We start from the raw sequence: 17443 nt of genomic DNA, 5'->3' as shown, positions 1-17443 counted from the left end.
AGCACCATCTATGCACCAAACTCACTGCATATGCATCTATTGGAGGGATATAGTCCTCAGACAAATCAGGTAGACAGCCTTCAGTCATGTGATTTCATCACAGTATATCAAGAGCAGGCTTTGATATCAGTCCAGACTTGTACATGGTCAGTGGCTGTTTGAAGTGGTCAGTGGATTCGATCCATGCCTTTACAGACTAAGGAGTGGACCATGGCCAACTCTATGGATCCTATGCAAACAGTCCAGGAAGTCATTCAGGAAGCTGCACAGATATTAATGAGAGGCTGGTCACTCATCTTTCTGTCCACGGCAATAAAGAGAGAGATCCACAGTCAGTCCTGGGTGACAAGGGCCTTTGCTGAGTACATGTTATCTGTTTGCTGTTGTCGAAGATTAGAGGCTGAAGGTCCTTGACTGCTGAAGTGTTCCCCGAATGGAGGGAAAATTCCTGTCAGGCAACACTTCAGTGGTCAAGGACATTCAGCCTCTGATCGTCGAGTAAGCATCCTCCAAGGTGGCCTTCGAAATACACAACAACACAGAATGGCCGAGCAGAAACAGATAGCCAAGTTCCATTCCCACAAAGACGGCCTCAACTGTGACCTTGGGTTCTTGTCGCGCTACATGTGACCCCACCACACTGGTCTGTATCTGTATAATTTTCCTCGCTGTCCTGTTTTGACATCATTACCTTGATAAATTGTTATTATACTCTACCTTAATTAGTTTGTACAGTTTTGGATTACTTGTTATTTTGGTTAGACCCCCAGCATCTGACTCTTATGCCTATCATGTTATTCCAGTCATTTGGTTTGTCCCCAACACCACCTTATTTAAAACTTTTTTTTAGTTATCTCTCTGCCTCATTTAGTTGGATTAAAGGTCAACCCTTCACTGATTATTCAGCTGTTGACACTTTACTCTCACTGTCTGACACTCTTGGTCAACTGCAGAGACTTATTATCCAACACTCCACTCACACCAGTTGTATGATCTTTTGATCTCTCTGCCCTTGATCTCTCTGCCTATAAACTCTGCGTCTGTGTGGTTCCTTCTCACTTCACCTGACAAAGAGGCTACGCTCTGAAAGCTTGTGATTTCAAATAAACCTGTTGGACTGTAAACTGGTGTTATATGACTTCTGACTTTTAACACGCAATGACACAACATTACAGATGTCACAAAAAAACCTTGTGGAATATACAGTGGGCATTTTTTGAACTTCTGTTAGCAAGATGGAGAGAAAACATGTGATACAACTGTGCTTGTGTGTGTATATACTTGAACTTGGAGTAACAGAAGAGTACCAGCAGCAGTAAGAGGAGAAAAAAATGAAGAAATACGTCATCACGGAAAAGGTGGTGAAAATGTGAAAATCTCCTTCGAGAAAAACAGCAGATGCTAGCTCAGTGAATGATCGTTAAGTGTGGGATTGCTGATTTTTTTTCTAGCCAAGGGTACAAAAGCTGGAGCTAGGCCCATTGGATAGCTTTAACATAGAAATTAACCAATATCTCATTGAACGTTAATCTTTGGAATTCCTTGCCCAGTGAAGTAGTTGACGTTACTTCAGTAAACATTTTTAAAGCTAAGGTAGATTTTTTTTGACCAATAAAGAAATTAAAGGATATGGTGAGAGCGCAAGTAAGTGGATCAGAGTCCACAAAAAGATGAGTCATGATCCTATTGAATGGCAGAACAGGCTTGAAGGACCAGTTCTAATGTTCTTATGAATGGCTGAACAAGTTTGAAATGTTATGTTCCTAATTCAACCTTTTTTTAAATCTTATTAATTAGGTATTGCACTGAGTTCACAATTGAATCACTGTCCTTCCACTGCACTGTAGAGAATCGTTCATTTGCAAGATGGATGCAGTATCTCCGAGAGGGTTACACTGTCTGTGTAACATGTCAGCCCCCAGCTATGAATTCACACAATCACCGTTGTCATGGTGATGGGGCAAATGATAATGGGTAATTATAAATTTCATCAAAAGTGCATGTATGAACAAAATTTATAATTCAGCTAATGAATTAATTTGCTACGTAATTTCTTGAGTTTGTCCATTTCTGACACATGTATTATTAAACTGCACCAGTCCATTAGTAGCTTTATTAGATGGGCTAACATATTATACATTATTGTCCTATGTATAGTGTATACCTGTGAAAATTGTAATTCAAAATGTATAGTTCTAAATTATTACAAGTGAAAAATCTTTTTTAAAAAGCACAAATATAAGCCGTTAAATTATAGTTGTCCTAGCACAACAGTAGGAATGTAGAAATAGTTATACTTGTGCCCAGGAATATACAATTAACAGCATTTTGTAGATTTTTTGTTTGCTTATTTACATCACATAGGAATATTCAATATTTGGACAGTGGCCTAATCAGAAGAGGACAGATCATGAGCTAATTGTGTTTCAGACCTACAGACTATATAGCAGCACTGATACATAATCTTAATCTGGGTAAGTGTGAGGTGCTGCTCTTTGGGAAATCAAATGTTAAGGAAAAGTATACAGTTAATAATAGGACTCTGAATAACATTGATGTAAAGAAGGATCTTGGGGTTCAAGTCTGTGGCTCCTTAAAAGTGGCCACACAAGTAGATATGGTAGTAAAGAAGGTGTATGGCAAGCTTGCCTTTGTTGGTTGGGGAATTGAGTACAAGAATCAGGATGTCATGTTGTAGTTTTATAAGCCTTTGGTTAGGCCACACTTCATGTATTGCATTCAATTCTGGTCACCACAATACAGGAAGCATTTGGAGGCTCTGGAGAGGGGGACAGAAGAGGTTTACCAGGATACTACCTGGATTAGAGGGTATGTGTTATAAAGAGAAGCTCGAAGAATTTGGGCTGCTTTCTCTAGAACGGCAGAGGCTGAAAGGAGTCTATAAAACTATGATAGAAGTCTATAAAACTGTGAAATGCATAGATAGGGTTGATGGTCAGAACCTTTTTCCCAGAGTTGAAATGTCTAATACTAGGGGCATGTATTTAAAGTGAAAGGGGGAATGTTCAAAGGAGACATGAGGGGCAAGTTTTTTGCACAGAGAGTGCTAGGAGTCTGGAACGCAATGCCAGGGGTGGTGGTGGAGGGAGCTACACTAAGAGCATTTAAGGGACTTTTAGAGAAGCACATGAATATGCAAGGAATGGAGGGATTTGGACAGGGAGAAGGTATTAGTTTCATTTGGCGTCATGTTTGGTACAGCATCATGGGCCGAAAGTCCAATTCCCATGCTGTACTGTTCTTTATAATTAAATTATATAAATACTTAAATTGTGTAAACATCAATTATGTATTTCACAGGTTCAATGAACACATCAACATATTTGGAGAGCTCTTCACAAATACTGACTGACCTGTTTCATATTTCCATGACTTTCTTTTTGTTTCAATTTTTCCCTAAGTTCTTTCAGGTATATTAGTTTACATCTTCTTTGGTTTGGTTGTCAGATGTACTTTCTTCTCATCAAAGCTAGTTCATTCTGTAACCTTATGCATGTTGCATCTACACATATTTCTATACTGACTAATAAAGCTCATACTTACATTGAGTTTCTTACTTTCTTTTTTATGTTTCCATTTCTGGCAGGACTCATGTCTTCCAATGGCAAGCGGTGGGCAATTCTCAATGTAGAGGAACATGGAGAAAAGTGCGTGAAGTGGCAGAGTGCTCATGCCCCATTGTTCACAGTTTTATATTTACTTGAGAAGTCATTTCTTATTTTAGAAATGTTACACGCTAATAGATTAAGCTTAAATTTTTAACAATTTGACAATAATACCACTCACTTTGATTCAAGATCACACCATGGAAGGATTACAAAGCAGCACTGATCTTTCAGAATGTGAATGAAAATCTTTGAATAGCCCCATTCAAATGTTGAATAAAATGCAGACAGGTAGTGAATTTTTTAATGCATTGTTGCATTTTAATTTTTTTGTTTAAAGATAAAACATACCTCCAGGCATATCACAGACATTTTGGTTTAGAAATATAATTCAAAATTGATGATATGCTATTTTTAGCAGTTTAAAATTAATGTAAATCAATAAGAATGCATTTAGTAAACTTGTTCTTTCAGGCCACCTCTAGTCCAGATGAATGAGGCAAAAATAGATTAGTTAGAACTAATCCAGCTCCTAAACAGATCAAGTGGCCAAACATTAAATAGTGATTGAGCAATATTAATGTCAGTAATCTAACATTAAAGTGTGAAATCAAATGTAATGGTGGGTTCAGTAGACACAGCTTTTCAATTGGAATGAGCTTTGCATTTCGTCTGGACAATGCTTTGCCTCACTTAGGGATAAAGAATGCAGTAATATTGGCAGAAAAATATCTATTCTATCTGCCAGTAAAGTCAGAACTTGCTGCCCAATACTAATTTGGAGATTTCACTGTATTCGTTCATATTAATTATATTGTTGTAAGCAAATTTCAGTATAATAGATAATTGAAAGAATGTTTAGTTATTTTGCTTAAGACAAATGCAGTTTTGTCTGACTGATACCTGGGGAGAATTCAAAATAACATTTTAGAAATGGAGGAAGGTCATGATCCTAGATGAATCCTAGTTAGTTTTGGATTCTGCTGAACAGTCACAACAACTGTATAATATGGGCTTTACATGAATTCAAAACAGTTTATAGTAAGATAGTGCAGTTAGATACTGGCAATCACCATTGAAGCAGAAATACAAAGGTTTCTCTCAACAATATAATGTGAATCCTGAAATCAAAAGCACTGTTCAATTTAATATTGCACAAAACTTAATTAGAATATGCATTACTTAAAGTCACGATGCAAGTAAATAAACCATAAATAAAGCAGATTAGGGGTCGAGAATTGACAATGAGAGCTGGTGTAAATACACCGTAACAATTCTCTGATTCTATAAAATGACATTGAATTTGTACAGCACATGAGTTAGACCACATATTGAATACTTGCAACAATTCTGGCCATCTTATTATAATGAGAATATAATGGCTCTGCATAAGGTTTGACAATAAAGATTTACTGGAATAATTCTAGGATTGAGAACTTAGTCTGATCAGAAAAGATTAAACATGAAAATTAATTAGTTATGGTTTTCAAATAGAGTTTTAAAAAATTGCAGCACCTGATAATACTAACATTTAAAAATATTTTATTTACTAAAGGTATTTGATTAGGCAGATGATTAAGAAATAACTGTTGTAGCTTATGTAAATTTATGATTATTGCAGTCAAGTATATTGTGTATAAGAAACCACTCACCTTGGACTGTTACTGGTCAACTGACATTTCAAATATATCGCTGATTTTAAGCAAACCTTTTTATTATATATTTGAATTAATGCAGTGAATTTAAACAGCTGTTTAACTACTCTCTAAGTTCTGGCACACAGTATCTATAACAATGTAAACTTTATGTCTGGAGTTTCGTGAGTGTTTACAAAGAATGTGTCTAGATATTAGTACTATTATCCTTATTTGGTGGAAATAAAAATCAGCTTGCTTCTTTCTACATTTCAATGGAGCCATTATATTCTGAAACACGCTCTTCCTCCTAATTTCAGACTTAGTTCAGAACTGGAAAAAATGTATACCTTTCCATTTCAGGCAGTTCTTTCCTCCATTGATAATAGGCTCTAAGGCCACATCAAATATCTGTTAGCAGTCTGGCATATGCATGTCAACCTAAATACAGCTACTGGTGAGTGTCAGGTAATACATTTTAATACGAAGAATATGTTCTTCTAAATCACTTTAAAACAAGCCAGAGAATCAAGTAACATATATCGAAAGCAACCTTTATATATTTAATCAAAAATATAGTATTTTTCAGAGTATGGAAATTATTACAACACATCCATACTTCTTCATTATATTGATTATAATTGATTAATTGATTGATTACATAATTGATTACGTAATTGATTACAGAAAGACTGCATTTTTAGCAGTTTAAAATTAATGTAAATCAATAAGAATGCATTTAGTAAACTTGTTCTTTCAGGCCATGTCTAGTCCAGATGAATGAGGCAAAAATAGATTAGTTAGGTGAGCAATGACTGCTCAGGCTATTGACTTTGAGAAAGCACATTAAGGTGGAGAAAGAGATGTATACAATTCCATCATATCAGTTATAGATAAAGCCTCTTGTCACTTTGTTGTATCATGTTTCACATAAACCCCCCATCCACACCCAAATGTTTTTCTACATCCAGCCCTGAAAAGTCCCTTACAACTCAGCTTGCTAAATCACAAAAATCTATCTTCTAAGTTTCTTTTTTAAAAATATTTTTATTGAGAAATTTCTTCTTCACAAAATTATAAAATTACAAAAATATAACAATTCTAAATTTTAACAACAAATACAACGAACTATTTATTTAGGAATTCTTCCTCACAGAACTCAAAGCTCACTAAACCTAATCATCATGGCTAAACAAATGCCCTAATTAAAATGACAGACAAATATGCTTCTGGATAATTCAAAAAGGGCTGCCATGTCTTATAAAAAGGTTCTGTTTTATGGTGCACCATATTTGTGAGAAAATCCAAAGGGATGTGTTCCATAATTAACTTACACCATCCCAATGGGCCCAGGGGTTCTCAGACACCCAGCTCATCAAAATGTTCTTCCTCGCACAGTAAGTGAGAATGTTAAATAGCTTTTTCCCATGTACATCTGAGGAAGATAAATTCGGCAAGCCCAAGAGAAGAGAGACCAGATCTACCTTAACTTCAGTCCCCAGAACTCTCTCTATTACTCCTGCCACAACGCTTCAGTACCTATGAAGCTTGTGGCATGACCACAAACAATGAGTGAGGTTACCTGTGTTTATTTTGCACTGGGGGCACATTGGGGATGCTCCCTTTTTGAATTTTGCAAGACGATCTGGGGCCAAATGAGCCCTATGAAAAACCTTCAACTGCATGGCATGTGTTCTTTTACAGATCGAGATGTTTCTTGTGTTCTCCCAAATGTCCTCCCATGTCTGAGGTTCTCCACTCCCAACTCTTGTTCCCAGACCTCACACAGTCACTCATATCATTCGAGTCACCACACCCAGTAGGGGGGTGATAGAGAGTACTAACTAAGAGAGTGCTCACAGCTTCTGTGTATCAGACCTATAGGGGTTGGTCAAAAGAGTAGTCTTTTTTTGGATAAAGTCCCTAACCTGAAAGTAATGACAAAGATCTTTTCTGGACAATCCATACTTGCGGCTCATTTGGTCGAAGGACATCATGATCTCCCCCTCAAACAGGTCTCCCAAACAAGAGACTCCCCTGGTTGCCCACAGTTTGAATCCAAGGTCCATCATCCATGGCCAGAATCCCGGCTTACCAACCATAGGGATAAGAAAGCAGGTTTTAGATAAACTGCCCTTGGTCTGTTGCATTGCTCACCATGCTTTGGCCATATTAATAATGATTGGATTCTGACAGTATTCAATAACTATCTTCATCTTATCCATAAATAAGAATCCCAGTGCCTTCTCTGATTGATGTAATGGATTGGAGGGCATTCTTTTTCCTGGCCAGATATGGCCTATCACCATGCTCAAACAGTCTTTGTTTCGCAAAGTTCTCTCTTCGCTCTCTGAGTGAGCATGGAGTTCAAAGCAACCCAGAGAGCTGTGACCCACTGCAATTTAGTCACTGACAGCCTATCAAAGTATGCTGTCAAAGTTGGCTGCTTTCAACCAATGCTCGAGCAGACATCGCTGCTCTCCCTTCTGTCGCTTCCTGCCAGCTGACTAAGAGATAACTATCCCCCTACCATAGGCCTTAGCAGTCTCCCAGAGTACAGATCAGTTACTAGACACACCCAAATTGATAGCCAAGAATGCTTTAAACTCACTCGAGAAGTACTCAACAAACTTACTGTACTTGAGAATAAAAGAATCCATTTGCCAATGGCACGAACCTGTTCCATTGCTCTTAACCTCAACCTTCAAATACACTGCCACATGATCAGAAATGGCTATGTTTCCAATTTTACATGATGTCACCGAATCCAGAAAGACCAAGGGAGCCAACAAAAGGTCAATCCTGATGTGACACTTATGTGGATTGGAGAAAAAAATGAAGTCCCTACGTAGGGTGAAGACACCTCCAAACGTCCACCAACCCCAATTCCACACATAAGTCAGTTGTTTGGATTGTAGAGAGATATTTGGGGGGCCTTTGGGCATTCATTGCACCATGGGGTCCATGAGGCAATTAAAATCTCCCCCTATGATAGTGTGTCGCATTCCAAGGGCAATCAACTTAGAATGAGCATCAGTCAGGAACTTGAGGTGGTGTGCTGGTGGACAGTAAACATTTAGGATGCCATACTCTTCACCATGTATTAAAGCTTTAAGGATTACAAACCACCCATATTCATCTTTAAATTTGATCTAATAACTTAAATGGACAACTCCTCTACTTTTAGTGTTAAACGATGAAAAAAACACCTGATCAAACCCCCCCCTGCAGTAGCTTTAGGTGCTCTTTATCATCAAGATGGATTTCTTACAACAGAGCAATATCAACCCACTCCTTCCTGAGACTTGAAAGTACTTTTCTTCTCTTAACCGGGGAGTAACTCCCCTTAATATTCCAGGTGCACCATTTAAGGGGATGCTTAGCCATATACCTCTATAACAACCCTTGAACCCCTCACCCAGAGAGGAAAAGCCCCACTCACAACACACCAATGTAAATAAATGGAGATGCGTGGAGTCTAAAAATTACACACACTAAAATACATTAACAAAACTTTCAAAAACGACCTTGACTAAAAACCAACAAATTAAACCAATTACAACATACAAAAAACATTTGATGGGAGATTCTCCCCCCTTTGCCCACAGGAGGCACTTATAGTACCCGCATACACCTCCATAACTCTTAGCTTGAGCTGTGCCCCAAACTCAGGCGAAGGATTAAAAAAAATTAAGTATTATGAATAAAGAAATTAAAAGTGGGCACTTCACCCATCCCCAACATTGACCTTAATTATCACTGGGAAGAAAAAAAACCCAACAACACTTTTTTGTAATAAAATAATCAAGAAAAAGGAGAAGTACACAAGCTAGAGAAAAAAAAAGGTAAAAGAAAGAAGAACCATTATTGTCCATGTTCTGTGGACCATCCGGTCTACTACAAAGTGTCCAGAAAGTTCTTTGCTTTTTCTGAGGAGTCAAATACATGCACGGACTCTTCATGGTTGAAATGGAGCACTGCCGAGTACCTGATGGAATATTGAATATCCAGATCCTTCAGTCTCTTCTTCACCTCATCAAAGGACTTCCTCTTGTCAATCATGGCCGCAGAAAAGTCCTGAAAAAATGTAATCTTTGATGCTTTATAAATCAGGGTCTGTGGATCCTTTCCCAGTGATTTGGAGGCTTCTATTACCTTTTGTTTGTCCTCATAGGACTGGAATCACACTAGTACTGGGTGGGGCACTGGTCCAAACTGGGCCTGTGCGCCACCACCCGGACCACCTCAGCCTACCAGCCCAGAAATCGTGGCAGCCATTCTTCAAAGAAACTGGCTGGTTGCTCGCCTTCCTTTCGCTCCGGCAGACTAACAACCCGGAGTTTTATTCTTCAACCTTGATTCTCGAGGTTGTCGACCTGTTCTACTAAGGCCCGTACCTGCTTCTCCTGGGCCTGGATATGTCCTGCCGAGGTCTTGACTGCGATTTCTGATGTCGTGGTCCACCCTTGACCCCCTCCATTCGCTTTCCGACTCTGAAGCTCCTGCTCATGCTTCTGCAGCGTGGCCAAGATCAGTTGCAGCCTGGTGTGACCCTCTTCAATCGATGCCTTAGTCTTCTCCCAGGACTTTGCGAACTCCACAGCCAGGCCTTGTTGGGTAGGTGAGTCCATTGGGATCTCAGGGGAGGTCGCAGCTGCAGCCATGGGACTATCTGATGCTGCTGGAGAATGTCCTGCATGTTGCGATTTATTCTGTCCTTTGCCTATAGTCATCTTCCCTTACTAAAAAAAAGGTATGTAACAATTCTACTGATATTAAGCTATAGATTTTCTTCAAAATAGCTTAGATGGGGAGGGTAAAAGCACCACTTCACCAGAACTCAGCAAGGCAGACCTGTTAGATTGCTGCCATCTTGGAACCCAAATGTTTGGGTTTCAGTTCACCTCATTTCTGCAGCTACTGTAATGAACCAGAGCAAACCACCTTCAAATATATCAAGGAGATAGCCTAACTTTTTCTTGTGTAAAGGCAAGTGTAAGGTGCTACTTTCCAGATGTAATTCAATTGGTTACACTACTCAGCTTTAAACAAAACACATTTTATTCTTACGTTAAAATACAAAATAAAAAGAATAGCTAATTTAAGTGCTAAACAGTAACTGTTCCAACATAGCAACATCCCATAAACACACCTTTGGCAAAGGAAAATTCAATGAAACAGCTTGTTTCATACGTGATTCTGACAGCAGAGAGAGAGAGAACTCCAGCTTATGCTGTGGTCGAGAGAGACGTAGCTGCTTCCAAAACCAACTTCAAAACCTCAACAACTACTGAAAGCTGACCTACAAACCTGGTTCTGTAGGAGCCTGACTCCGCACATTCATGATGCTTCTTTGTTCCAATATTTTTAAAAATAACTCCAAAGCCTCACAAGCTGTTAACTTAATTGGCTTGGATCAGACCACTCAGTACCTCTGCCTCAACATCTCATCATAAAAAAAAGACAAAATGCGCCTCTTAAAGCCATAGTAACATCACACTACTAAATTACTCAGCTACACCCTTTGATGCCCTGGTCTCCAATAAAATTACTAAAATCTTTCACCCACTTCACTTGCCAAGGCCATCATTTCCACTCTTTTATTTTCAGGGAACACTGATTTGACGAGATATTGCAGCTAGACCCAACTGGACTATCTGAAATGATATCAGTTCCTGCTCATCTGCTAAAAATGGTTCATTATTCCAAGAGATGTCTGGGAATGACAAGATAACCCTTGATTTATTTTCTCTACCACAAACTGTCATCTTAAACCCCTTTCTCTTCCATCCTTATCTCCAATGTGTGCCAGGAACTCATGGATTTGTCACTAACATTGAGACAACCCTTCCAGCTGGCAAAACATGCTTGTCCAAGCCCTGTCCAAGCCCTGAATTTGCATTTGCCTCTAATTTCTATCCTCCTGCCCTGTTAGAACCCATCTTGTCCATGAGGCCTTTTTAGTGAGAATAGAATTGACCCCTCAATTCTATTCTCACTAAACTGATGATCATTGAACTTTCCCTTCTCTTCCCTATGTTAGCCTAAATTGTAATGAGCTCTACTGCTTTAGGGTGTTGTCCAATCTTTCTTTCAATCAGTTATCATTATCCTTATCTTCAAAAAGCAACCCTGACTTTGCCATCCTTGCAAACGATAGTCCCACTTCAAACTCCCTTTCCAGTTCAAAGTCTTTGAATGTGTTGTTGCAGTTGCATTTTGTCCCACAGTCAGTGCATCTTTAAGAACATGCTCATGATATCATGACTGTATCATGACATGCAACCTGAGAGAATACAAGTCTCACACTCCATCTTAACTTGGGCCACTTGAAGCTGGACTTGCTGATAGAATCATGTAATTCAGTCTAATTGAATTGCCTCTCGCTAACTCTCACAGAGTGAGAATACTGTTAGAATACTGAATGGACTCACAAACTCTTAACATTTGCCTGTACCTGTGTTTTTGTTTTTGCTGCTGTTTACCTATTATTTACTTATTTCTGCTATTTAACTATGTGATCTGCCTGTATTGCAAGACAATTGCTTGCAAGACAAAGCTTTTCACTGTGCCTCAGTACATGTGACAATAAATTTAATTCAATTCAATGTCAAGAGCACTCGCTCTTACCTCACATCTGGAATCACATCTTTTGTCTTCATGCCGGTTTAAATCTGCTATCAGGACTGATTAAGGCACGCAGTCATTCATTGAAATCTCATGCATTCTCTTAATTTATAAAATAGCATTATGCTGAAAATGAATATTTAGAAAGCAATGCAGAATTTGGAAATTGTAAATGCAAGTGTTGCAAGCTTTTCAGTACAGGTATAGCCAACAAAGGAACCAGAAATTCACTGAATCTTTGGAATAAGGTAATTAAAAGGGAAGGATACAACAAGCCAAACGCACAAATGATACTCTTGGACACTGAAGGACTGGCTCATTATTCTTGCTTAAGTGCTTAGATCTTCAAGGAACAGAATATTTCTTGAACTTTACACATTCTCTTTTACTTACAGTTTTTCTGATCTAAGTGTGAAGTTTGCCGATTATACAATACCATGGTTAAACTAAATATTGCTTGGAATTAATTTTTTTGAATCATTATAAAAATTATGTACATCAAGTATTAGTTACACTTTGGTCAACCCTGTTTTCATAATATACTAATGGTATCATAACATTTTCAAAACTAAAAATTAAAAAAGAAAAACAATATGCACACGTAACAACCAAGGCTGAAGGAGTGTCCTTTCACTCTAGTCCCTCTACTTCATGGATCCTAATATAAAATAAAAATTGGTTATCCTCCTAACAAGTTGATCTTATCTACATAAGATTTTAAATTTAAAACATGTCTCTCAACCATGTTTCTTGATAAAACAATTCTGTTCATCAAAGATGCAATGAATGACTAACATATACAGTCAGTAATATAGAATTACGGCAAACATTTTATTAACTGGCAGGGAACCAGGAGTGTGCCAACTGATCAAATATTCTGGTTGGTCAAGAGATTTTGGAAAACTGTGTTCAATTCTGGTCTCCCTGCTACAGGAAAGATGTTGTTAAACTTGAAAGGGTTCAGTAAAGATGTTGCCGGGATTGGAGGCTTTGAGCTAAAGGGAGAGGCTGAATAGGCTGGGGATATTTTCCCTGGAGTATCAGAGGCCTAAGATGACTTTATAGAGGTTTATAAAATCATGAGGGGCTTGGAAAGGGTAAATAGATAAAGTCTTTTCCCCTAGTAGGGGAGTGCAAATCTATTGGGCATAGGTTTAGGGTGAGAGGGGAAAGAGACCTAACAGGCAACTTTTTAATGCAGAGGGTGGTGCGTGTATAGAATGAGCTGCCAGAGGAAGTGGTGGTGCTGGTATAATTACAACACTTAAAAGGCATCTGGATGGGTACGTGAATAGATTTGGAGGGATATGGGCTAAGTGCTGGCAAATGGGACTAGATTAGTTTAAGATATCTAGATGGCAGGGACCAGCTGGACTGACGGGTCTGTTTCTGTGCTGTGCCGGCAATGAGAGCAGGGCCCAGCATATACCCTGTGATCGGAGGCCCGTGAGCGGGTCCTGCCCGGACGTGTTCCGGAGGCAGCAGGAGGAGATCAAAGGCTGCAGCATCAGCAGCAGCAATGGCATCACGGCCTGACGTGGGAAGAGCGAGTGGTGAGGGAGGTCCCCAATATCTGTGGCACTAAGAACAGACAGCTGAGGTCTTCTGGAATGTGAGCTAAGCGGAGAGGTTTGGGCCCCAGCATGGCTAAGCAGTCAAGAAAGACTTGAGATTTTAATATTATTCTTTTACTTTTCTAGATTGTATCAAAAAGGACTTTAATTATTAACTTATTACCTTATTTTTCTACTTATTCTATGATGGTGTGTAATGCTTAATTTCTTATACTTTACTTCTCTCTTTTACTACTTTCTACCTCCTTTTTTTGTACCTGGGTACCTTGTGTATCTAAGATGTCACCTTGAATAGCGACATTATATACTTTTCATTTAGTACGTGACATAAGTGCACAGAGGCCAGTATCCCATCACCAAGACACCCTTTATTTCCTTGTGCACAGTGCATTGGCTGTGGTCAATCAGCTCCGGCTCAGTGCCATGAACTAAGGAGATTCTAAATCCCCTGTTTAAATCTTTATTTGTATTCCACCACCAGGAAGAAAGGAAACACCCGAGTGGCCAGTGACAAGCAGTGCCCTTCACATCAAAGGGCAATGCTGCTTGATCAAAAAAGAGAAGGGGAGGGCAGGGATTAAATCAAAATAGAGTTGGAGGGGGAAATAAAACACTCCATTCCCTGCAGTGCCCACCTCTCCCTGAACAGTTCAAGGGTGTTAATAGATACCGCGTCTTCCTTCTCCAGAGACACCCAGGCTCGGACGTAGCCATGGAAGAGGGGCAGGCAATCGGCCTTAATGACCCCCTTCACGGCCCGCTGCCTGGAGCTGTTTATGGCCAGTTTGGCCAGCCCCAGGAGCAGACCCACTGGGAGATCCTCTGACCTACTCTCCCCCCTCTGCACCGGGTGCCCAAAGATCAGAGGTGAGGGACTGAAATGCAGCCAGAAGCAGAGAGAAGGTTATCCCCTGTTTAGATATTTTTATTTTATTAATCAATACAGTTTAGAAAACATTAACACTAACAGCTGTATACAGAGAAACAGCAATTTTACAAGGGAGAGGAATGGCAAAGCCAGGCCCCAAACCCTACCATTCAACCAGTTTTCAGGGAAATGAGGACAAACCTCAAATCCCAGTTTTGATCAGAAACCAGTAACAATGACAAGCACATAAGACAGCCCAATATCCCCTGTTTACAATGGTCAGCCTGTGCCCCCTGATTGGCCCAGGTTAACATCCCCAATCAAGGATCTCATAGTCTATGAAATTCACCTAGTTTCAATCACTACAACACCTGACTATAAAATCTAAATCTAAATCTGTGATTGTATGACTATCTATCTATCTCAGCTTTAAATATACATAAGACGTCTGCCCCACACTTCTCTATGGTAAGGAGTTCCAAAGACTCACAACTGTCAATAAGAAGAAATTCATCCTCATTTCAGACTTAAATTGGCATCTCTTTACTCTGAGACTATGCACTCTGGTCTTCGAGCCTCTCTCATGAGGGGAAACATCCTTTCAGCATTTATCCTGTCAAGTCCCTTAAGAATCCTATAAGTTTCAATGAGATCACCTCTCATTCTTCTAAACTGCAGTGAATAGACTTTAATTGTTTGATTTATTTATTGTATCTTGTTACAAAATACAGTGCAAAGTGTTGTATAATGTCACCACTCTCCGGCACCATCTTAAAACACAGAAAAATAAACCAGAACACAGAAAATAAAGCCAATAAAATGGAGAAATAAAGGAAGTGCCCAAGTTTACAATCTTTCTTGTGAAGTGTTTCATCAAGGTCCATGGGCCTGATGGCCAGGCACCAGACCCCTTTGCTGCATTTCTGGTGCTGCAAAGTAAGTCATCACTCATTGGCACCATTATACCTCTGCAGTTGCCCTCACCATGATTAGTCCTAGCTAGACCTCACCAATGCAGAGGTCGCTGACGCTGCCGGATACCGAACTGACCCAAATTTGACTCTGCCATCGCCATGCTTCTGCTTCATGCCCACCTTGCCGATACAGCTACTGCTGGGGCTGCTGGATTTCATACTGGGCCCAAACTCATCTCTACCACCGCCTCATGAATCTGCACTAGATGCAAACACCATCATGAACCCAAACTCACCTTGGACGTCCCAAGCCCACTCTGAACTCACTCACCACTGCCGATGTGGTCATTGTGACACAGCTCTTTACCAAGAGATAAGCAAAATAAAGTAGAAGAGAAAAAGAGAGAATAAAAAAAAAATAAGAAGCGTACGTGGTGGACAAGCCCTACTCCACCGCCATCTTACCGGAAGAGTAGAGTCCCAGCCTGTTAAATCTTTGCTCAAAACACAATCCCTTCACTCTGGGGATTGTCCTAGTGAACCTTCTCTGAATGGTCTCCAATGAAATAATATTCTTACTTAAATAAGAGGGACCAAAACTGCTCGCAGTACTCTAGATGTGGCCTCACCAGCATCTTGTATAGTTGCAGCCAGACTTCCTGAATCATACTCCAACTCCTTGAAATAAGGGCCAACATTCCATTTGCCTAGGAGACAGTAAGGACTGCAAATACTGGAAGCCGGAGTCAGTAGATGTGAAGCGCGAAGAGCACAGCAGAAGGAGAAGGCAAGTCAACCTTTCATCAGAAGCCCATTTGCCTTGCTGATTTCCTGCTGCAACTGTGCACAAACTTTCTATGCTTTGTGCACAAGTACCCCAAGCCCCTTAATATTGCAACTTTCTGCAGTTTTTCTTCATTTAAATAACAATGTTCTTTTGTTTTCCCTTCCAAAATGAACAGCTTTCACATTGTCCCACATAAATACTCTATTTCACTAACTTTTTGTCCATTAACTAAACTCATCAATATCTCTCTGTAAATTGTTTGTATCCTCTCACAACTTTCTTTTCCACCCATCTTAGTGTTGTCTGCAAATTTGGCTACAGTGAATACGCTTCCTTTCTTCAAGTCAATTTTCCTCACTATTGTAAACAGCTGCAGTCCCAGTACTGATCCCTGCAGAATCCCATTGGTCATGGGTTGCCACTTTGCAAAGGAACTGCTTAACCCCATTCGTTTCCTGCCCATGAATCAATTATCCATCAACACGTGGGTTCTTATCTTATGACTTATCATTTTGTAAAGTAACTTGTCAAATGTCTTCTAGAAGTTCAAATGCAACACATCTACTGGTTCCCCTCTTATTCACTCTGCTTAAGACTTCCTCAGAGAATTCTAATAATATAGTCAGACACGATTTCTCTTCCATGAAGGCATGCTGACCCTGTTTGATTATAATATGGTTTTCCAAATGTTCTGCAATTACTTCCTTAATAATTGATTCCAATTCTTTTCCAACAAAAATGTTAGGCAAATGGTCCTATACTTATTCACTTCTCGAATAAGGGTGTCACAATGGTACCTTTCCAATCTTCTAGTACTTCCCCAGAAATCAATGATCCGTGAAAAATTACAACCAATGCATCCACTATTACTGCAGCTATTTCTTTTAGGATTCTAGGATCCAAGCCGTCAGGGCCAGGGGATTTACCAGCCTTTAGCCCCAATAGTTTGTCTAATACTACTTCTTTAGTGACAGTAATAGTACTTAATTTCAATTCTATATTCTTTAGTATTAAAGAAATGTTCTAAGTATATCCACAATAAAGATGATGCAAAATATCTGTTTAACTCTTCTGCCATTTCCTTGTTCCCCAAAACTGTTCTGCTCAGAATCATTTCCTAAGAGATCTATGCCCACTATGACCTCTCTTCCTTTATATATTTAAAGAAACTCTTATTGTCAGTTTTTATATGCCTCTCTAGCTTGTCCATGTAATTTACTTTCTCTGTCTTTGAGACAAATAGGTATGATTTGGGGGTATAATTTTGTCAGGAAAGGATGAGATTAGTGGTGTTGTGGGAAATGATTTTGGCACTACTGATCAAGAGTTAGAATTAGTCTGGGTAAAAATAATTAAGCAAAAGAGGTCCTTGCTGGAACTAGTTACTGTCTGACATCCAACAGTTGTAAAGTA

At 39.4% G+C, this 17443-nt stretch overlaps 1 protein-coding gene across 2 annotated transcripts in view; it reads left to right on the top strand.

The window, feature by feature from the left end:
• sbspon (somatomedin B and thrombospondin type 1 domain containing) overlaps nucleotides 1-5526 on the top strand; it is a 32977-nt gene extending 27451 nt beyond the window's left edge. The window contains exons 4-5 of one of the 2 annotated variants that reach the window (XM_043689186.2): nucleotides 1798-1974; nucleotides 3608-5526. In XM_043689186.2, the coding sequence (XP_043545121.1) occupies nucleotides 1798-1974; nucleotides 3608-3725 (295 nt within the window). In that variant the 3' untranslated portion in view covers nucleotides 3726-5526. Of the gene's footprint in view, nucleotides 1-1797; nucleotides 1975-2364; nucleotides 2488-3607 lie in introns of those variants that run through there. The other variant, XM_043689187.2, reaches the window with a different exon arrangement.
• The last annotated feature ends 11917 nt before the right edge of the window (nucleotides 5527-17443 follow it).

The sequence above is a fragment of the Chiloscyllium plagiosum genome, unplaced genomic scaffold (genome assembly GCF_037043375.1).
Source record: "Chiloscyllium plagiosum isolate Xiang-an unplaced genomic scaffold, Cpla_swu_hap1 HiC_scaffold_4, whole genome shotgun sequence".
In the NCBI taxonomy this organism is placed as follows: Eukaryota; Metazoa; Chordata; class Chondrichthyes; order Orectolobiformes; family Hemiscylliidae; genus Chiloscyllium; species Chiloscyllium plagiosum.
This window is presented reverse-complemented; position numbering and strand designations above follow the sequence as displayed.